The 17330-nt window shown below is 41.7% G+C and overlaps 1 protein-coding gene across 6 annotated transcripts in view; it reads right to left on the bottom strand.

Moving 5' to 3' along the window:
• Positions 1–6069: 6069 nt before the first annotated feature.
• The window catches only part of MKX (mohawk homeobox), a 71466-nt gene continuing 60205 nt past the window's right edge, over positions 6070–17330 (bottom strand). For 5 of the 6 annotated variants that reach the window (XM_019973191.2, XM_019973188.2, XM_019973190.2 and 2 more), the window contains exons 6-7: positions 8711–8744; positions 6070–8605 (exon numbers count right to left, since the gene is read on the bottom strand). In XM_019973191.2, the coding sequence (XP_019828750.1) occupies positions 8419–8605; positions 8711–8744 (221 nt within the window). In that variant the 3' untranslated portion in view covers positions 6070–8418. The remainder of the gene's footprint in view (positions 8606–8710; positions 8745–17330) is intronic. The other variant, XM_019973192.2, reaches the window with a different exon arrangement.

Here is a 17330-nt window from a genome sequence, read left to right as displayed (position 1 = left end):
GTTAAGTCACTTCAGTTATGTCTGACTCTGTGTGACCCCATAGACGGCAGCCCACCAGGCTCCCCCATCCCTGGGATTCTCCAGGAAGAACACTGGAGTTGGTTGCCATTTCCTTCTCCAATGCATGAAAGTGAAAAGTGAAAGTGAAGTCTCTCAGTTGTGTCCAACTCTTTGTGACCCCATGGACTGCAGCCTACCAGGCTCCTCTGTCCATGGGATTTTCCAAGCAAGAGTACTGGAGTGGGGAGCCATTGCCTTCTCCCCAAGTTTGGGTGATTGTGAATAATATTGCTATAGCCATCCATGTGCAGGTTTTTGTGTGGATCAGATTTCAACCCTTTTGGATAGATATCAAGGAGCACAATAACTGATTCATATGGTAAGAATATGTTTTGTTTTATAAGGAACCACCAAACTGTCTTCCAGAGTGGCTGCACCATTTTGCATTCCCACCAGCTATGGATAAGAATTCCTGTTGCTCCACATACACACCAGCATTTGGTGATGTCACTGTTCTGGTTTTGGCCATTCTGATAGGTGTGTAGTGGTATCTCATTTTGGTCTTAATTGCATATGATGTGAGACATCTTTTCATATGCTCATTTGCCATCTGTATATCTTCTTTGGTGAGGTGTCTGTTAAGGTCTTTAGACTATTTTGAAATCAGGTTGTTTTCTTATTGAACTTAAGAGTTCTTTGTGTTCTTTGGACAAGAGTCTTTTATCACATGTGTTGTTTGCAAATATTTTCTCCCAGTCTGTGGCTTGTCTTCTCATTCTCTTGGCATTGTCTTTCAGAAGTTTTAAATTTTAATGAAGTACAGTTAAGCACTTTTTTTTTCTTATGTTTCATGTCTTTGTTGATGTATCTAAAAAGTCATCGCCATACCCAAGGTCGTCAAGGTTTTCTCTTATGTTGTCTTCTAGGAGTTTTATAGTTTTACATTTCACATTTAGATCAATGATCCATTTAGAATTAATTTTGGTGAATGCATGAAAGTTCTGTTTAGATTCTTTTTCTTTCCCGTTATATGTGGATGTCCAGTTGTTCCAGCACAAATTGTTAAAAAAACTGTTTTTTCCCCACTACATTGCCTTTGCTACTTTATCAAGTATCAGCTGACTGTATTTGTGTGAGTCTATTTCTGGGCTCTCTATTCTGTTGCTCTGTTGAATTTGTTTACTTTCAGCAACACTACACTGCCTTGATGACTGGAGCTGGATGACAAGTCTTGAGGTCAGGTAGTGTCAGTCCTCCCACTAAATTCTTCTTCAATGCTGTGTTGGCTATTCTGAGTCTTGCTTCTATATATAAACTTTAGAATCAATTTGTCAATATCCACAACAGAACTTGGTAGGATTTTTCTGGGGATTGTATTGAATCTATAGATCAAATTGGGAAGCACTGACATCTTGACAATATTGAGTCTTTCCAATCATTAACATGGAACAAATTTTTTACTTCTTCTATGATCTTTGATTTTGTTCATCAGAGTTTTGTGGTTTTCCTCATATAGATTTTATCCATAGTTCATTAGATATACACATATTTAATTTTTAGAAATGCCTAGCTCATTTTGAGTGTCAAAATAAATTGCCAAGAGATGTAAGATTAAATATACAAAAATAAACCAAAGAACTAAGAGCAGAAAAGTTAGATGAATCTTTTTATAATCTAGGCACTAACTATGTACCAGGTACTATTGTTATACGTGCTGTTGTGTATATAACGAATTTAACCCTCACAATGCTAGGAAGTAGGTATCATTATGATTCAAATTTTACAGATAAGGAAGCTGAGGTTAAGTGTCTTGTCTAAGATTGTAGAGCTACTAAGCAGAAGAGATAGAACTTGAACCTCAACAGTCTGGCTCTAGAGCCGAATTGCATCTATGATGACCAAATGTATGTAGTTCCCGCTTACACACTGTAGGTGTATGCACGTGTGATGTTTAAGGTTCTAAATTTTTTTAATATTATAAAGTGAAAGTGAAGTCGCTCGGTTGTATCTGACTCTTTGTAACCCCATGGACTATAGCCTACCAGGCGCCTCTGTCCATGGGATTTTCCAGACAAGAGTACTGGAGTGGGTTGCCATTTCCTTCTCCAGGAGATCTTCCCAACCCAGGGATTGAACCCAGGTCTCCCGCACTGTAGGCAGACGCTTTACCATTTGAGCCAGTAGGGAAGTACTTTCAATATTATAACAGAAATAAAAATATATTAAAAACTGGGGAACTATTTGCAACCTATATTATAGACAAGGTTGTTGTTGTTGTTGAGTTGCCCAATCATGTCCAGCTCTTTGCGACCCCACGGAGAGCAGCACCTCAGGCCTCCCTGTCTATCCCATCTCCCAGAGTTTGCCCAAGTTCATGTTCCTTGCATTGATGATGCTGTCCAGCCATCTCTTCCTGTTATGGTAATGAAGTTATAAATACACAAAGAGCTCATACACATCACTAACAAACAGACAAGAGAAAGAAAGAAAGGGAAAACAGACAGACAGGTAGGCAGTTCACTGAATAGAAATACTAATGGCCAATAAGCTTATGCATAATGTTTCTCATCATTAAAACAATGATATAATTTTTACTTATGACATTTTCAAGTATTGAAAAGCGTAGTAATATTCAATGTTTTGACTAAGAGGAGGAAAACGGATACTCATGCCCTATTGTTAGAAGTGTAAAATGGTAAAACTTTAAAATGGTAATTTAGCAATGAACATCAAAAATTTAATGTACCTATTGTTTGACATTAATTCCACATCTAGTTATCTATCTGACAGATGTATAAGTGGCTGAGGGCTTCTTAGGTGGCTCAGTGTTAAAGAATCCACTTACCAGTGCAGGAGATATAGGACACGTAGGTTCAATCCTTCAGTCAGGAAGATCCACTGGAGGAGGAAATGGCAACCCACTCCAGTATTCTTGCCTGGAAAATCCCACGGACAGAGGAGCCTGGTGGGCTATAGACTACAGGGTCTCAAAGAGTCAGGCATGACTGAGCAACTTAGCACACTTAAGTGGCTGAAGACATATATACACAAATACAGAGCTACTCAAATATGGTCTGCATAATGATGGTAGTCTATAGGTGGCTTGTTATTTGTCTGCCAGGAGATCAGAGGCCAGAATGTAGATCAGTCTCACTTTTAAGAGCACCATGAGTCCAGGTGACAATTTTTTTTCGTAGAAAGACTTTCTTAAGAAAGCAGTATATTGATTTGTATTTGGTGAAAGCCCCTCATCTCACTGTGAAACAGCACTTTGAATAGCACTAGTTTATAATAACTAAAAACTGGAAATAACTCAAAAGTGTTTAGGGGTATTTGTTGGATTAACTTAATAACCCCAAACCCAAATTCTATGCATTCATTTAAAATAAGGAAATCTACACATGGTATATACACATATACACTGTATATATATATATATATATGGGCTTCCCCAGAGGATCAGCAGGTGAAGAATCCACCTGCAGTGAAGGACTCGCAGGAGATGCAGGTTCAATCATTGGGTCAAGAAGATCCCCTTGGTAGTTATGAAGAACTCACCTGCCAATGAAGGAGGCATGAGACCTGGGTTCAGTCCCTGGGTTGGGAAGATCCCATGGAGGAAGGCATGGCAACCCACTCCAGTATTCTTGCCTGGAGAATCCCATGGACAGAGGAGCCTGACAGGCTATAGTCCATGGGGTCACAAAGAGTCGGACACAGCTGAAGCAACTGAGCATGTACCCATGCACTGTATATGTATACACACAGGATGGAGTGGAAGAAATTTTGCAAAGCAGTAGGAATATATTAATAGTAAGAAGTACAAGATGAAGAAGTACAAAAAGTACAAGATGAAAAAGTACATGTACACAGAGTGTCTGGAAGCACACACAAGACGGTTTTGAACCATGGTTATCTTGGGGACATGGGATAGGGTGTGGGGCTTTTATGCTTATGTCCCTCTGTATAGCTTAAATGTGTCTACAACTAGCATAAGTTACATCTATGATGTTTTAAAATATGAATTAAAAATTTTGTTCAAAAGTAATGAATCAGGCTCACTGCAGAGTGAATTTCCAGAAACTGTAAATTTGAGCTGAAATTTCTTTCAGAATACTTATTGAGATAATCTTTAAATGGGATGGGATGAATTTCCATGGAGGCATTTGTGTGAAGATGTAAGAACACATCAGCTTGTCTTTCCTAACTCAGAAATCCATTTTTCTCACCTTATTATGGCCAATGCACACACCTCCCAAGGCAAATTTTAGTCCATCTCCAGGATGGGTCTCAAAACTAGGAATTGGTGAAGTCAGGACTCTGTCCCTGCGGTGTGACAATCAGTGATCTAATTCAGATCGTGACTGTCACAAAGAAGTTCAGGACCAAAAGATACTTTGTGCTCAAAAAGGCCCGAAGATGGTGGATCATAGCAAGTCTTTTCAAAATCTAGGGTTCCTATATGCTTCATGGAAACCACAATTTATTCTGCCAGAAATTATGGGATATTAGGCCTTTCAGAGTCATCTGGAACACATTAATAATCATTAACATTTGTACAGTACCATGCAGTTTGCAAAGCACTTTCTTATCCACTGTCTTACTCAATCCTCATAACAGACCTTTGGGGTAGGTAGATTTTATAGATCAGGTTTTATAGATGTAAACACTGGGTACAGAAGGCTTATGTTTATTCCCAAAAGACACTGAGGAGTGAAAAGGCGAAGCCAGGCTGTGGCAGCCTAGATTCTTACCACCACCCCACACTGCCTTCCAAGGCATCTGACTTAAGTGGTGCAGACAGAAGCGCCTGGGCAGCTTGCTTTTATTCTCTGTGTTTATTTGCCTGATGTTATGCCTTTGAGCTGGATGAGTTTTAAAGCAGACCATGGCTGTTGCCACTGTTTGTTAAACATCGCTACTTGGAGTGAGCAGAGAGTACAGACAGCAGTTTGAGTTCTTGGTCATCTTGAACAGGATCAAGCAGGACAAACAGAGGGGAAAGCAATTCCTGTTGACGGAATGAAGGAAGCCATAGCACACGCTGCGTTTTCTATGGGCACATCTGTTCTTTCTACCTTGGTTCTACTTTAAGCTTTTCTCCAGGAAGTTCAAAGTGATGGTAATAAAATGATCTTTCTTGAAGGCCTAGTTTTGATACCTACTTTAACTATTTCACGCAATCTTCCATGTCAGAGAGCTTTTCTTTCCCAAGGTTTTTATTAAACTATCTACATCTCGTATTCCACTTATATTTCTACTTCCTTGCACATAAGCTCCATAGAGAGGAATTAAAATTATATGATAATACCTTCCAGTTACTGAGCACCTATTAACTGCCGAACAATGTGGTAGGGGGCTTCCCGGGTGGTGGTAGTTGTGAAGAACTCACCTGCCAATGAAGGAGGCATGAGACCTGGGTTCAGTCCCTGGGTTGGGAAGATCCCGTGGAGGAGGGCATGGCAACCCACTCCAGTATTCTTGCCTAGAGAATCCCATGGACATAGGAGCCTGGTGGGCTGCAGACCCATCAGGTCGCCAAGAGTCGGACACGACTAAGCGACTCAGCACACAGGCACCCCCTGTGGCAGGCACTTTGTATATCATATATTATCTTTAAACCTTGCAGCACACTCTACGGGTTATAACTCATTGCTCTCACTTTGCGGGACTGGGTCTGGACCCATCAGTAGTGAGTGGCAGAGCTGGGATGGATGCAGGCACACATCTGTGTAGCCTCAAAGCCAAGGTTCTCTCTAACTCACAGCTCGCAATAATAATGCGTATTGAATTAGCTACTGGAGGAAGGTATTTAATGAAAACGTTCATTTTAAAGTTCTGTATTTTAACAGTGAGCATCATACATTCTTTTCCTCAGCTCTTAAAAGGTGGGTTGGTGGTGATCTCAGGTGGTCTCAGGTGATGAAATTCAACGCTGATCCAAATGTGAAGCTCCCACATCACATCCCTGACCAACCTTAGGAGAATTATGGCACATAATGGACCCTTTTGTTCTGCTTCTCTTTCCACCTGGTCAGCTCTCAAAGGAAAACAACATTCTTATGATCATTGTGAGGTCTAGAAATTAACTTTTATTTTAAATCTGTCAAGAACTCCTGGCAGTTATTAATTTTATTAAAATGATTACATATGGCAAAACAAAGAATAGAGGTAATTCTATTTCTCTACAACATAAATTATGAGTTAGGGTCTCAGCTGCTGACTCAGCATTGTTGAAGAATTTTTTTAAAGGATTGGGGGGAGGACTTTAATTTCCAGAAAATATTAAAGCAGCATAAGAAAAAAAAAAGTAAAAGTAATTGCAACTGGAGATACTGCCTAGGATGTGCTAATTATATAATTGTCTTGATGTATTTATAGACCAGACTCCAAGCTTTGGTGTTTAAAAACAAAAAATCACGTGAAGAGCTGTCCTTATTGATTTGTCATCTGTAATTTATAACATAGAACAAATTTGCTGATTCTTTTTGAAAAGGTGGTAAAAATCAATTATGACTAATTTAAATAAAAAAGCAACCAGCATTCATTTATCTAACTGAAATATGTAAAAACAAAAACAATTTTATTAAAATATTTAATACCAGAATAACTTATAATAGTATGAAAAAGAGTGAAGTACTTGTCCTTAGTTTTCACTGACATGATCACATTTTGGCAAACTTGTTTTATAAAGATTCCAAAGTTTTTATCATGGATCTATAACTATTTAAGGATCTTATAAACCAAAAGAACTCATACTTCATCTGATCATACAGTCATAACTTACATATCTTGCTTTGCACTTACTCTTACTGCAAACAGCAACTTAGAAAACAAAGTAAAAATATATATATATACAAAATATTTTTATATCAAATTATTTTCATTACACTAAATAAACCCAACCCCCAAATGTTATGTTACATGAAAAAGTGTCCTACAATTTATATCAAGACTGATACTGTCCATATATCAACTAGAGCAGCCTTTGGTTTTAAACGTATTTTGCAAAATAAAGAAAAATATCACCATGCGGCTGCACTGCTGGCTGTCATTCACACTCAAAAAAATGCTTTCCAGTTTTTAAAAAAAATTATAAAATAGATTACATACCCAGAAAAAACATCCCAACATAAGAGTCAAGGCTCTTTTACTTCTCTGAGCACAAATACTCTGTTATATTTGGCATCTCTTCTGTTTATTCAAACTTCAAGCCTCCCCAGGCTGATGAGAATACTAACGTTTGACTGAAAAAGATCTTCTTTCTTGATATTGATTATTCTCACTCAATGATAGCCTAATTTAGAAACAAAATGTACTTTATTTTAATGCATGATTTCATTTTAATGTCCTACTTGGCAAAATTCAGAGACTGTTCAATGTTTGTTTTCCATATGTCTTAAATTTAAAAATCAATGTTGTGTGTATATGTATACCCACAGAGATCCATTTCCTTTATTGCCTTGTTCTCAATGCAGTGTAAGTTGCCCATCAGCAATTGTGATTTGAAATGAACCAAATAAAAGGTTTTTCCATGTGAAAAAGAGCTATTCCGTATGAAAAACAGTTTCCATCACAAAAAACACTGACTCTAATGCAAATGGGATTATGTTTTAAAACTAAATTATAAATTGAGTTTTACACAGGAAAATTTCGAGTTACTGAGATAATGAAGTTTTTGAAAACTTTGGCAAAACTTGAGAAAAAAATCCAAATCAATTCTAAAGAGCATCATGGTGTCTTCCAGCAGTGCTTAAAGACTTATTTTTCTGATCGCATTCATTGCCATTTTCCTTGAATGTACACATTATGTGATTCCCAAGCCTTTCCTTTTGGAAGTTTGTAACCTACCAGATATCCAGGCAGGATACATGCATAAAATTCTCACTGTCACTCTGCAAAGCACATTGAACAATTTTAAATATTGCAGATTTTTTTTTTTAAAAGGAACATTTCATCTGGGCTGAAGAGATTTCCAAGCTTTAACATGGGAACTAGTGAACACATTTCAAGGTGTTCAGCAGTTTTGGTTCCAGTCCTGGCACCGGTGGCAGGTCCATCCAGAATAAAGCTCACAGTTTAGTAAGCATTGTGGTGCTATCGTTTTGAGGCACTGCTGCTCTGCTGTGCCCACGTTGTAACTTATTTTCAAGAAGCAAGGCACTTACTGTAACGGCAACACAGACATTTTACGCATACTTGGAGTAACATAAAATAAGTTAATATTTTTGATTAAAGTGGAGTTTTATAATTTATATGTCTTTTACAGAAGCAACTAAATGATACATTTAGGATGATTAAAAATAAGAAGAGGTTTGAGAGGGAGTCACTGTCACTCCTGCTCCAGCTCTTAGGATGAGGGTTTATGAAGAAACACTGATGCGAAGAACGGCCATCCATCTGAAAAGTGACAAACTCTTAAAACTGCGGAACCAGGGGCACTTTGACCGTCTTCACTTCCGCAATGTGGGACGACTTCTGGATGATGCAGCTGGTGGTCCCCTGCGGCTTGTCCTTTCCCTGCGCGAGATTGGTTAAGGCCATGGCTGCGTTGATCTCCTTCCAGTATGTGTCATCCTTGCTCGGTCCCTTTCTAGTAGCTGCACTGGATTTAAGCAGAACAGAAAGAAAATGATCAAACTCACAGCAGCGTACGTAGAAAAGATCATCACTGAAAAGCATGGATGGCAAATAAAAACATACCACTCACCTGTCACCCTTATTAGATCCATTTTCCAGAGTGTCTGTAAAGAAAAGCAAAGATTGGATTACTTTTCTTTTTTTGTTTTCTTTTTTCCAAAAACAAACAAACAAACAAACAAACACCCAGTATTTACTTATTTCTGGCTGTGTTGGATCTTTGTTGCTGCTTGGGCTTTTTCTCTAGGTGGGGTGAATGGGGGCTCTCTGTAGTTGCGGTGCACGGGCTTCTGATAGGGGTGGCTTCTTTGGTTGCAGAGCACAGGCTCCAGCACACTCAGGCATCGGTAGCTGCAGTGCATAGGCTCAGGAGTTGCAGCTCCCAGACTCTAGAGTGCAGGCACAATACTTGTAGCATATAGGCTTAGCTGCTCCACAGCATGTGGGATCTTTCCGGATCAAGCATCAAACTCTCTTCCCCTGCACTGGCAGGAGGATTTTTTACCACTAAGCCACCAGGAGAGCCTGAACTATAAAATAGGGGCTCCTGGATGATCTTTGGAGTGCCTGTAGCTCAACAGTCTATGGTTTCCTGGAAATCAAACCTCATCTCAGGAAAAAGACTGGCAAATAGTCCCCTCTGGCAAGTCAGCAGATGAACATGACCCAGTGCTGACAGCAACCTGGAATTCCTGGTGTATCAGAACAAGCAGCTCTGGTGTGTAAGGTCCACATAAGCCCTGCACCGTCCATTGCAGGGAATGAAGCGTAGGGTGTGGCCTCTGCTCATGCATTTTCACCTTTGGTTTAGATTGGCTCCTTCACTCAGAACATGCATGTCTATCAAAACCACATTATTACGAAGGAGGATGAAATGGGTTTCTGGTCTGGATTAAGCCTCTCTAGGGGAACTCCTTTGGCCAAAAGAACGAGATATTGGGAACACAAAAACAGACATGCTGGAGGGAAAGATTCCAGAGGGTAAAGAAGTGGGGGAAGAACAAAGAATGGGGTTGGGACTCCCCATCAGCCTTCAGTTCAGTTCAGTTCAGTTGCTCAGTCATGTCTGACTCTTTGCGACCCGTGAATCGCAGCACACCAGGCCTCCCTGTCCATCCCCGGAGTTCACTCAAACTCACGTCCATCGAGTCAGTGATGCCAACCAGCCATCTCATCCTCTGTCGTCCCCTTTTCCTCCTGCCCCCAATCCCTCCCACCATCAGAGTCTTTTCCAATGAGTCAGCTCTTTGCATGAGGTGGCCAAAGTACTGGAGTTTCAGCTTTAGCATCATTCTTTCCAAAGAACACCCAGGACTGATCTCCTTAGAGGCCCCAAAATACAGTAGTTAAGTCACTGCCATCAACAACCACCACTACCACCAAGAAGCTGCAGGAGGCGCTGTGCCACACATGAGAAGCACAAGAAACATGGCATTTGCTCACAGCTGTCTCTGAACTCCATGGTTTCTGGAAAGCTTTCTCCTGCTCCCAGTCCTCTCCTTTTCTTCTTCTCTCCTAACCCAGTATTTCTGAAGGCCAATTTTTTTTCTCTGCAATTCTCAAGGCTAGTTAGGCCATGCACCCCAATGTCCAGCCCTGGGCTCCCAGAGGGTTGTGGAACCAGGAGAGACCTGGGGGGAAGAGCATGAACATGATAATAATATAGTCCAGCCATGGCGGCACTTCCAGGGACGAGAGGGAAGAGAAAACAGCAATATGGCCACTTCGACATAGTAGCTAAACTTTGATGCCTTCAGAAAAGAGTCAGTGAAGTGTGTTCACACATCCTGAGTCAGGCCGTGCAGTGAAGACCTGAGACAATAATGGTCGCCATGAGCTCTTTGCACAACCTTTTACTCAAGGCCCACCTCACCCCCGCACCAAAAAAAAAAAAAAAAAAAAAAGGAAGACATCAAGCGAAACAAAAGCACTTAGTGAATAAATGACAAAGTCGTTAAATGAATTTAATAAATAAATAAATGAGACTACGTGTGCTGCTGTGCTGTGCTTAATCCCTAAGTCCTGTCTGCCTCTTTGTGACCCCATGGGCTGTAGCCGCTAAGCTCCTCTGTCCATGGGATTCTCCAGGCAAGAATACTGGAGTGGGTTGCCATGCCCTCCTCCAGGGGGTTTTCCCAACCCAGGGATATTACCCTGGTGGATTCCTTACTGTCTGAGCCACCAGGGAAGCCCAAGGCTACATGTGTCTGGCCCCAAATGGAACAATAAGTGTTAGTCCCTTTGGTTTTCTTTTAAGGCATCTTTGGAAAAATAAGTGGATCCGTGAGCAGTTGATCACCTTCTGGACCTTCTGGCCCCTGCAAGGTCAGCTTGGACGGTTAGCTCCACCTCTGGTGCTTGATAATTTTGGAATTAGAATATTACTCATGTAAATAGAAGAAAAACAATGACAACTTTGAATTCACAGAACTGTGATGATCCTAGCTTACTATGTCCTATGTTCCTTGTATGATTCTAGGCACTTTGGGTCTAACTTATTCGGTGTTAGTAACTTTGGCCACCTGATGTGAAGAGCTGATTCACTGGAAAAGGAGGAGAAGGAGCCCACAGAGGATGAGATGGTTGGATGACATCACCAACTCAATGGACATGAGTTTAAGCAAGCTCCGGGAGATGGTGAAGGACAGGGAAGCCTGGCGTGCTGCAGTCCATGGGGTCGCAAAGAGTTGGACATGACTTAGCGACTGAACAACAACAAAAAAAACTCTGCGTGTGGGCAGCAAGTCTCTGCTGTCTATTAAGTCTTTCTTTGTTTGGTGCTATTATCTGCAAATCTTTGCTCAATGACGACAGAGACAACAGAGAATAAGTCAATACCTTTGTTTAGGACAAGAAAAGCTAACAACATTGGACATTTTACACAGAGAGAGAGAGAATAAAAAAGGGGGTTAGCCTTTGCTCACTTTTGTCCACAAATTGCAACCATTCTGTTGCCAAAGAGAAACAATAGGTGTTGGAGATATTTATTCAATGGAAAGTCTTGGCAAAAGCAGAGTAAGGTCCATGATTCCCTAAACAACGTTAGGGAAATAACACAACCTAATTTAGAGAAGACCATGTGACTCACGTTCTGGCTCAGGGATGGAACTCTCTTGAATGTTCAGAATCAGATTCCCCACCTGGACTGTGAACAGTGAGTGGTTACAGAGCAGAGGACAGGAAGGAAGCAGGTGGCTGCCGACTGCACATGCAAGGAAGACACAGACATCCCTGTGAAGGTCCACGGAGAGCTTCCTTGGCCCCCTTGCCAGCTAGACACTGCAAGCACTCCCTAACTTCATGACTGCTTGCTGGAAGCATTCCACCAACAAACACCTTGACCACAGCCAACTGTGAAACTGTAAAACTCTGCTTACTCTTGGGGCCTATGTGTTTTACAGTTTGGTGCTTATGAAAATACACTTCAAAGTGTAAGCACAGAGACCCCATCCCCATTTGGGAGTTCTTCATTAGTTTCAGGAATTTTCACAATGTCCTTGCAACAAAGAGGATTCCTGTGTTTTATTTCTAGGGCAGATGGGCACTTAGTGTCATTAGGTATGGGTTCAGGTTCCTTTCCCAACCACAGAAGAAAAGGTTTCATAAAAAAAGGAATGAAAAGAAACAGTCTGCTTCTGTATCAGTCCAGTGTTAAAACAGCATGTAACAAATTTCAATGTCAAAGATCTCAAACCGAGAAGGAAAAGCTGACTGTGACTGCTTTTGGGGGTGGGGGTGGGGGGGTCTCTGTGCCCAGGTTTTGGTTCAGAACATACACTGGTGTTAGAAGGGTGTGCTTTTCCTACTACTGGGTATTATGCATCTGAGAGACACCCCCCACCCCCGCCCCCTCAGAGGCGCAGTTCCCAGAGGAAGCAGCCAGGGGAAGACAGCAAACAGGGGCCCTTTTACTCTGAAACATTCATGCTTTTGTAGGAAAGCGAAGGACTATAAAGATCTGGCAGTTTGGGGAGACTTTTTTCCCCCCTATTCCTTGCGCTGAGATGAAATCTGGGGAAATGCCCCAGATTATCTGAGGGGAGTTCAGAAAATGCACAACCTGCTCATTCTATGAAATAATTGTGTTAAATGTGATTTTTTTTTTCACATGCTCTTTTCCTTTGAAGTATAAACCGGCTGGCAGTCATTTGGTTCAATGGCTTTGTGTCTTTTCAGCCGATCATCAGGATTTAAGGAAGGGTGGGTTTCTGAACACTTCCCCCCCCCCCACTTCCAACTCAACGCCACTGCAGCAGATGGGCGGTCTCGTTGGCTCTCCTCCAGGAGTGGCACCCAGTAGCTCAAGGAAGGATCTGACAGGAGAAGGAAGGGCTCTGAACGCTGCTGAAAAGAGGGCAGTCTGAGCCAGAGCAGGCGTTTCCCTGACGCTAATTACCATGCACAGACCCGAGGTCTATGCATGTCCTACATTCAGCTCAGCCTATCTCCTACTCTGCAAGTAGCTTGGCTCAGCCTCTCCCACGTCTGAGCTAAAATGCCTTTTTAGATCCTCAGGTTCCAAAAATCAGCTACGCTGTCAATTACCATAAAAGCAACTGGTTGGCAGGAACAACTTACTGAACCAGCCAAAAGAGCATGTTTTAAGACCAAAAAAGAAAAGGAATGAAAAAGAAAAAAAAAAAAAAAAGGCTTGCGTAGTTAGGAAAATCTTGGATGCTGTAAAACCCAAACCATGTTGAAACTTAAAATGGGGCTATCCTCAGTTTGGACATGTGTTTCCTTATAAAGTTAAGTAGAGAAACAATTATAAAGGAAATTCAGTCCTACTACACCTCAGAGTCCTGTGAGCGCAAAGCCCTGTGGGCAGATGTCCATTCAAGTTTGAGAAACATGGTTCAGAAATATTAACTCTGAAATATATATTCCTGAAGTAACATTTCTGGTCATAAAAAGAGACAAAAATAGGGCCAAAGCTTTTGTGCTGAGATGGTTTTCAAATTTAATCAGTTAAGTCCTAAAGTTAGGAATGTCTTGGAATGTTTCCCCAAAGACTACTCACACCACAGAAAGGTAAATAAAATTATGTCTAAGAACCTGAGTATCTCTAATTAAGTGATCTGAGTCATCCATCCATTGTGTGTTTTCCTAAATGAAGGGGGAGAGAGAGCTCCAGATGCTTGACATCTGTACCCTCTCACCCTTGGTCGGTTTGGGGGCCGCTGCTGGAGACAGCAGGGGTGGATACCCAGGCCCAGTGCTTCTCACCTCAGGGTCCTGAGGGCCCCTGGCACACCACCCGGATCATCTCTGGAGTTACTTACATACTTGGCGCAGCGGACATAAAGACTGAGACTCTTGGGGAATTGGCCAGATATGAAGCCTCACTAAGATTCCGAAATACTGATTGCTCCAAATTTTCAGGATCTCATAATAGACAGATCCCCATTCCCCTTGTTCTGTCTGTCCCTACTTCCCTAGGCACTAGGTCTGGGCTGGGTTCACACACCTGGCTGACTGATTCCACTGTAACTCTACATTTATTTACTTTTAAAAACAGAATTTCGGGACTTCCCTAGAGGTCCAATGGTTAAGACTTCGCTTTCCAAGGCAGAGGGTGTGGGTTCGATCCCAGGTAGGTGAGCTAAGATCCCACATGCCTCCGGCCAAAAAAGAAAAACAAAACATAAAACAGAAGCAATATTGTAACAAATTCAATAAAGACTTTAAAAATGGTGGCAAAACTAATACAATTATGTAAAGTTTAAAAATAAAATAAAATTTAAAAAAAATGGTTCCCATCAAAAAAAAATCTTAACAAATAAACATTTAAAAAAAATAAAAGTAGCATTTGTTGTTGCTCTCTAATAAGAAAGTCATGCAGGTTTGCTGCAGAAAATACAGGAAAAAGTGGAAAAGAGAAAATCGAGGGCAGTTTAGGGATAACTCGAATTAATATTTGGATGAATGGCCTCCCAAAGTAAGTTTATATACATTTTTTTAAAAAGAGAGTCATTTTGTACATGTTTTAGAACTTGCTTTTCCACTGAACGTCTACCTTTTCCTTACCTTTTGCTAACAAAGAAGATAATACTCTATCACCTGGCCTACCCTGATGTGGCAACATTTGTTTTTTCTTTTTGAACCTATGAAAAAGAAACAGCTTGAAAAAATTCAAAATCTAGCTCCACTCAGTTTAAACTTGGATATTGAGAATCTTGAATGTTATAAGAAGGGGCTACCATTAACAATTACTAGCATTTCATCATTGAAGCGATCTTGGTTGATAAAGCCACCTTCAAAGACTACGGCAAGGTCAAAAGCATTGTTTACATAGAAAGCCTATTAAAAACCTATCAACATCTTTTCCGGAGAAGGAAATGGCAACCCACTCCCGTACTCTTGCCTGGAAAATCCCTTGGACGGAGGAGCCTTGTAGGCTACAGGCCATGGGGTCGTGAAGAGTCAGACACAACTGAGCGACTTCACTTTCACTTTTCACTTTCATGCATTGGTGAAGGAAATGGCAACCCACTCCAGTGTTCTTGCCTGGAGAATCCCAGGGACGGCGGAGCCTGGTGGGCTGCCGTTTATGGGGTCACACAGAGTCAGACACGACTGAAGCGACTTACCAGCAGCAGCGGCAGCAACATCTTTTCTGTACTTTTTCCTAGTATTTTAGACCATAAAGATATCCCCCGCCAAAAAAAAAAAAAAACAACAACACTTGGTGTAGCGTTAGTTGCTCAGTCATGTCTGACTTGTTGCCATCCCATGGACTGTAGTCCACCAGTCTCCTCTGTCCATGGGATTCTCTAGGCAAGACTACTGGAGTGAGTTGACATTTCCTTCTCCAGAGGATCTTCCTGACCCAGGGTTCAAACCCAGGTCTCCTGAATTGCAGGCAAACTCTTTACCATTTGAGCTACAGGGAAGACCTCAAAAAGGCTTATCTCCTTCCTTATTATTTAATCTGTAATATTTAAAAAAAATGATCCAAATCACGGAATAGGAAACCTAAAGCTCTGTTGAGCTCATCCTTGCACTTGAATAATTTTATTCATTTATTTATTGGCTGGGCTGGGTCTTCATTGCTGCATAGGGTTTACTCCAGTTGCAACAAGGGGGACTACTCTCCAGTAGAAGTGCTCCCGCTCCTCGCTTCGGTGGCTTCTCTAGTGGCAAAGCACGGGCTCTAGGGCACGGGGCCTTGGGAGTGGTGAAGGGGTTCAGTTGCCCTAAGGCATGTGGAAGCTCCTGCCATGTTTCCTGCATTGGCAGGAAGATTCTTTATCATTGAGCTACCAGGAAGCCCCATCTTTGCACTTTAAGTTAGAGTTACACTCCCTAGCAACAGTGGTCCCCAACCTTTTGGCTCCAGGGAATGGTTTCATGGATAACAATTTTTTCCACGGACTGGTGTGTGAGGGGGATGGTTTCAGGATGATTCTCATAAGGAACATGCAATCACTTTGCTGACAAAGGTCCGTCTAGTCAAAGCCATGGTTTTTCCAGTAGTTATGTATGGATGTGAGAGTTGGACCATAAAGAAGGCTGAGTGCCAAAGAATTGATGCTTTTGAACTGCAATGTTGGAGAAGACTCTTGAGAGTCCCTTGGGCTGCAAGAGATCAAACCAGTCAATTCTAAAAAAAAATCAATGCTGACTATTCACTGGAAGGACTGATGCTGAAGCTGAAGCTCCAATACTTTGGCCACCTGATTTTCGAAGAGCCAACTCATTGAAAAAGACTCTGATGCTGGCGAAGATTGAGGACAGGAAGAGAAGAGGGAGCAGATAGCATCACTGGTTGGATAGCATTACCGACTCAATGGACATGAGTTTAAGCAAACTCCAGGAGACAGTGAAGGACAGGGAAACTTGGCATGCTGCAGTCCATGGGGTTGCAAAGAATCAGACATGACTGAGGAACTGAACAACAACAACCATCTAGCTCCCTCGCATGTGTAATTCACAGTAGGGTTTGCGTTCCTAGGAGACTCTAATGCCACTCCTGATCTGACTGGAAGCAGAGCTCAGGTAATGCCAAACCATGGGGAGTGGCTGTAAATACAGAAGAAGCTTTGCTCACTTGCCCCGCCCTTCACCTCCACAGGCCAGGGACTGGACCAGCCTTTGGCCCCGGGGGCCTCTGTTCTATGATCCCCCTTGCATCACCAGGAGGGAATAACTGCTAAGTAACTGCCAGACAGCTGTTACTGCATCACTTTTAGAGGAAATGTTTGTGGTTATCCTCTCTTTAAGGGTAGTGAGAGCTTTTGAATGAGTAAAGATAAATCATCCTGAGTGATTTTGCCCAAAAAGGAAGGGAAAAAAACCTATCCAACAACCTGTAACATTTATCTGTTGATGATTCAGCTGCTTTTTTTTCCAGCGTCACAGACCAAAAGTGAGTTGCACTTTAAAAGTTCAGCATGACAGGAAAAGATTGCCATGAAAACTCCGTGACTATCAAGGCTATTGCTCATGGAAGGATTATGGAGCCTTTTGGAATAGTGAAGTGAAGTGAAGTGAAAAGTCGCTCAGTCGTGTCTGACTCTTTGCAACCCCATAGACTATACAGTCCATGGAATTCTCCAGGCCAGAATACTGGAGTGGGTAGCCTTTCCTTCTCCAAGGGATCTTCCCAACCCAGGGATCGAACCCAGGTCTCCCGCATTGCAGGCAGATTCTTTACCAGCTGAGCCACAGGGGAAGCCCTTTGCAATCAT

This window comes from Bos indicus, chromosome 13 (genome assembly GCF_029378745.1).
Source record: "Bos indicus isolate NIAB-ARS_2022 breed Sahiwal x Tharparkar chromosome 13, NIAB-ARS_B.indTharparkar_mat_pri_1.0, whole genome shotgun sequence".
Taxonomy (NCBI): Eukaryota; Metazoa; Chordata; class Mammalia; order Artiodactyla; family Bovidae; genus Bos; species Bos indicus.
The sequence above is the reverse complement of the archived record's forward strand: the minus strand, read 5'-3'. Positions and strand labels throughout refer to the sequence as shown.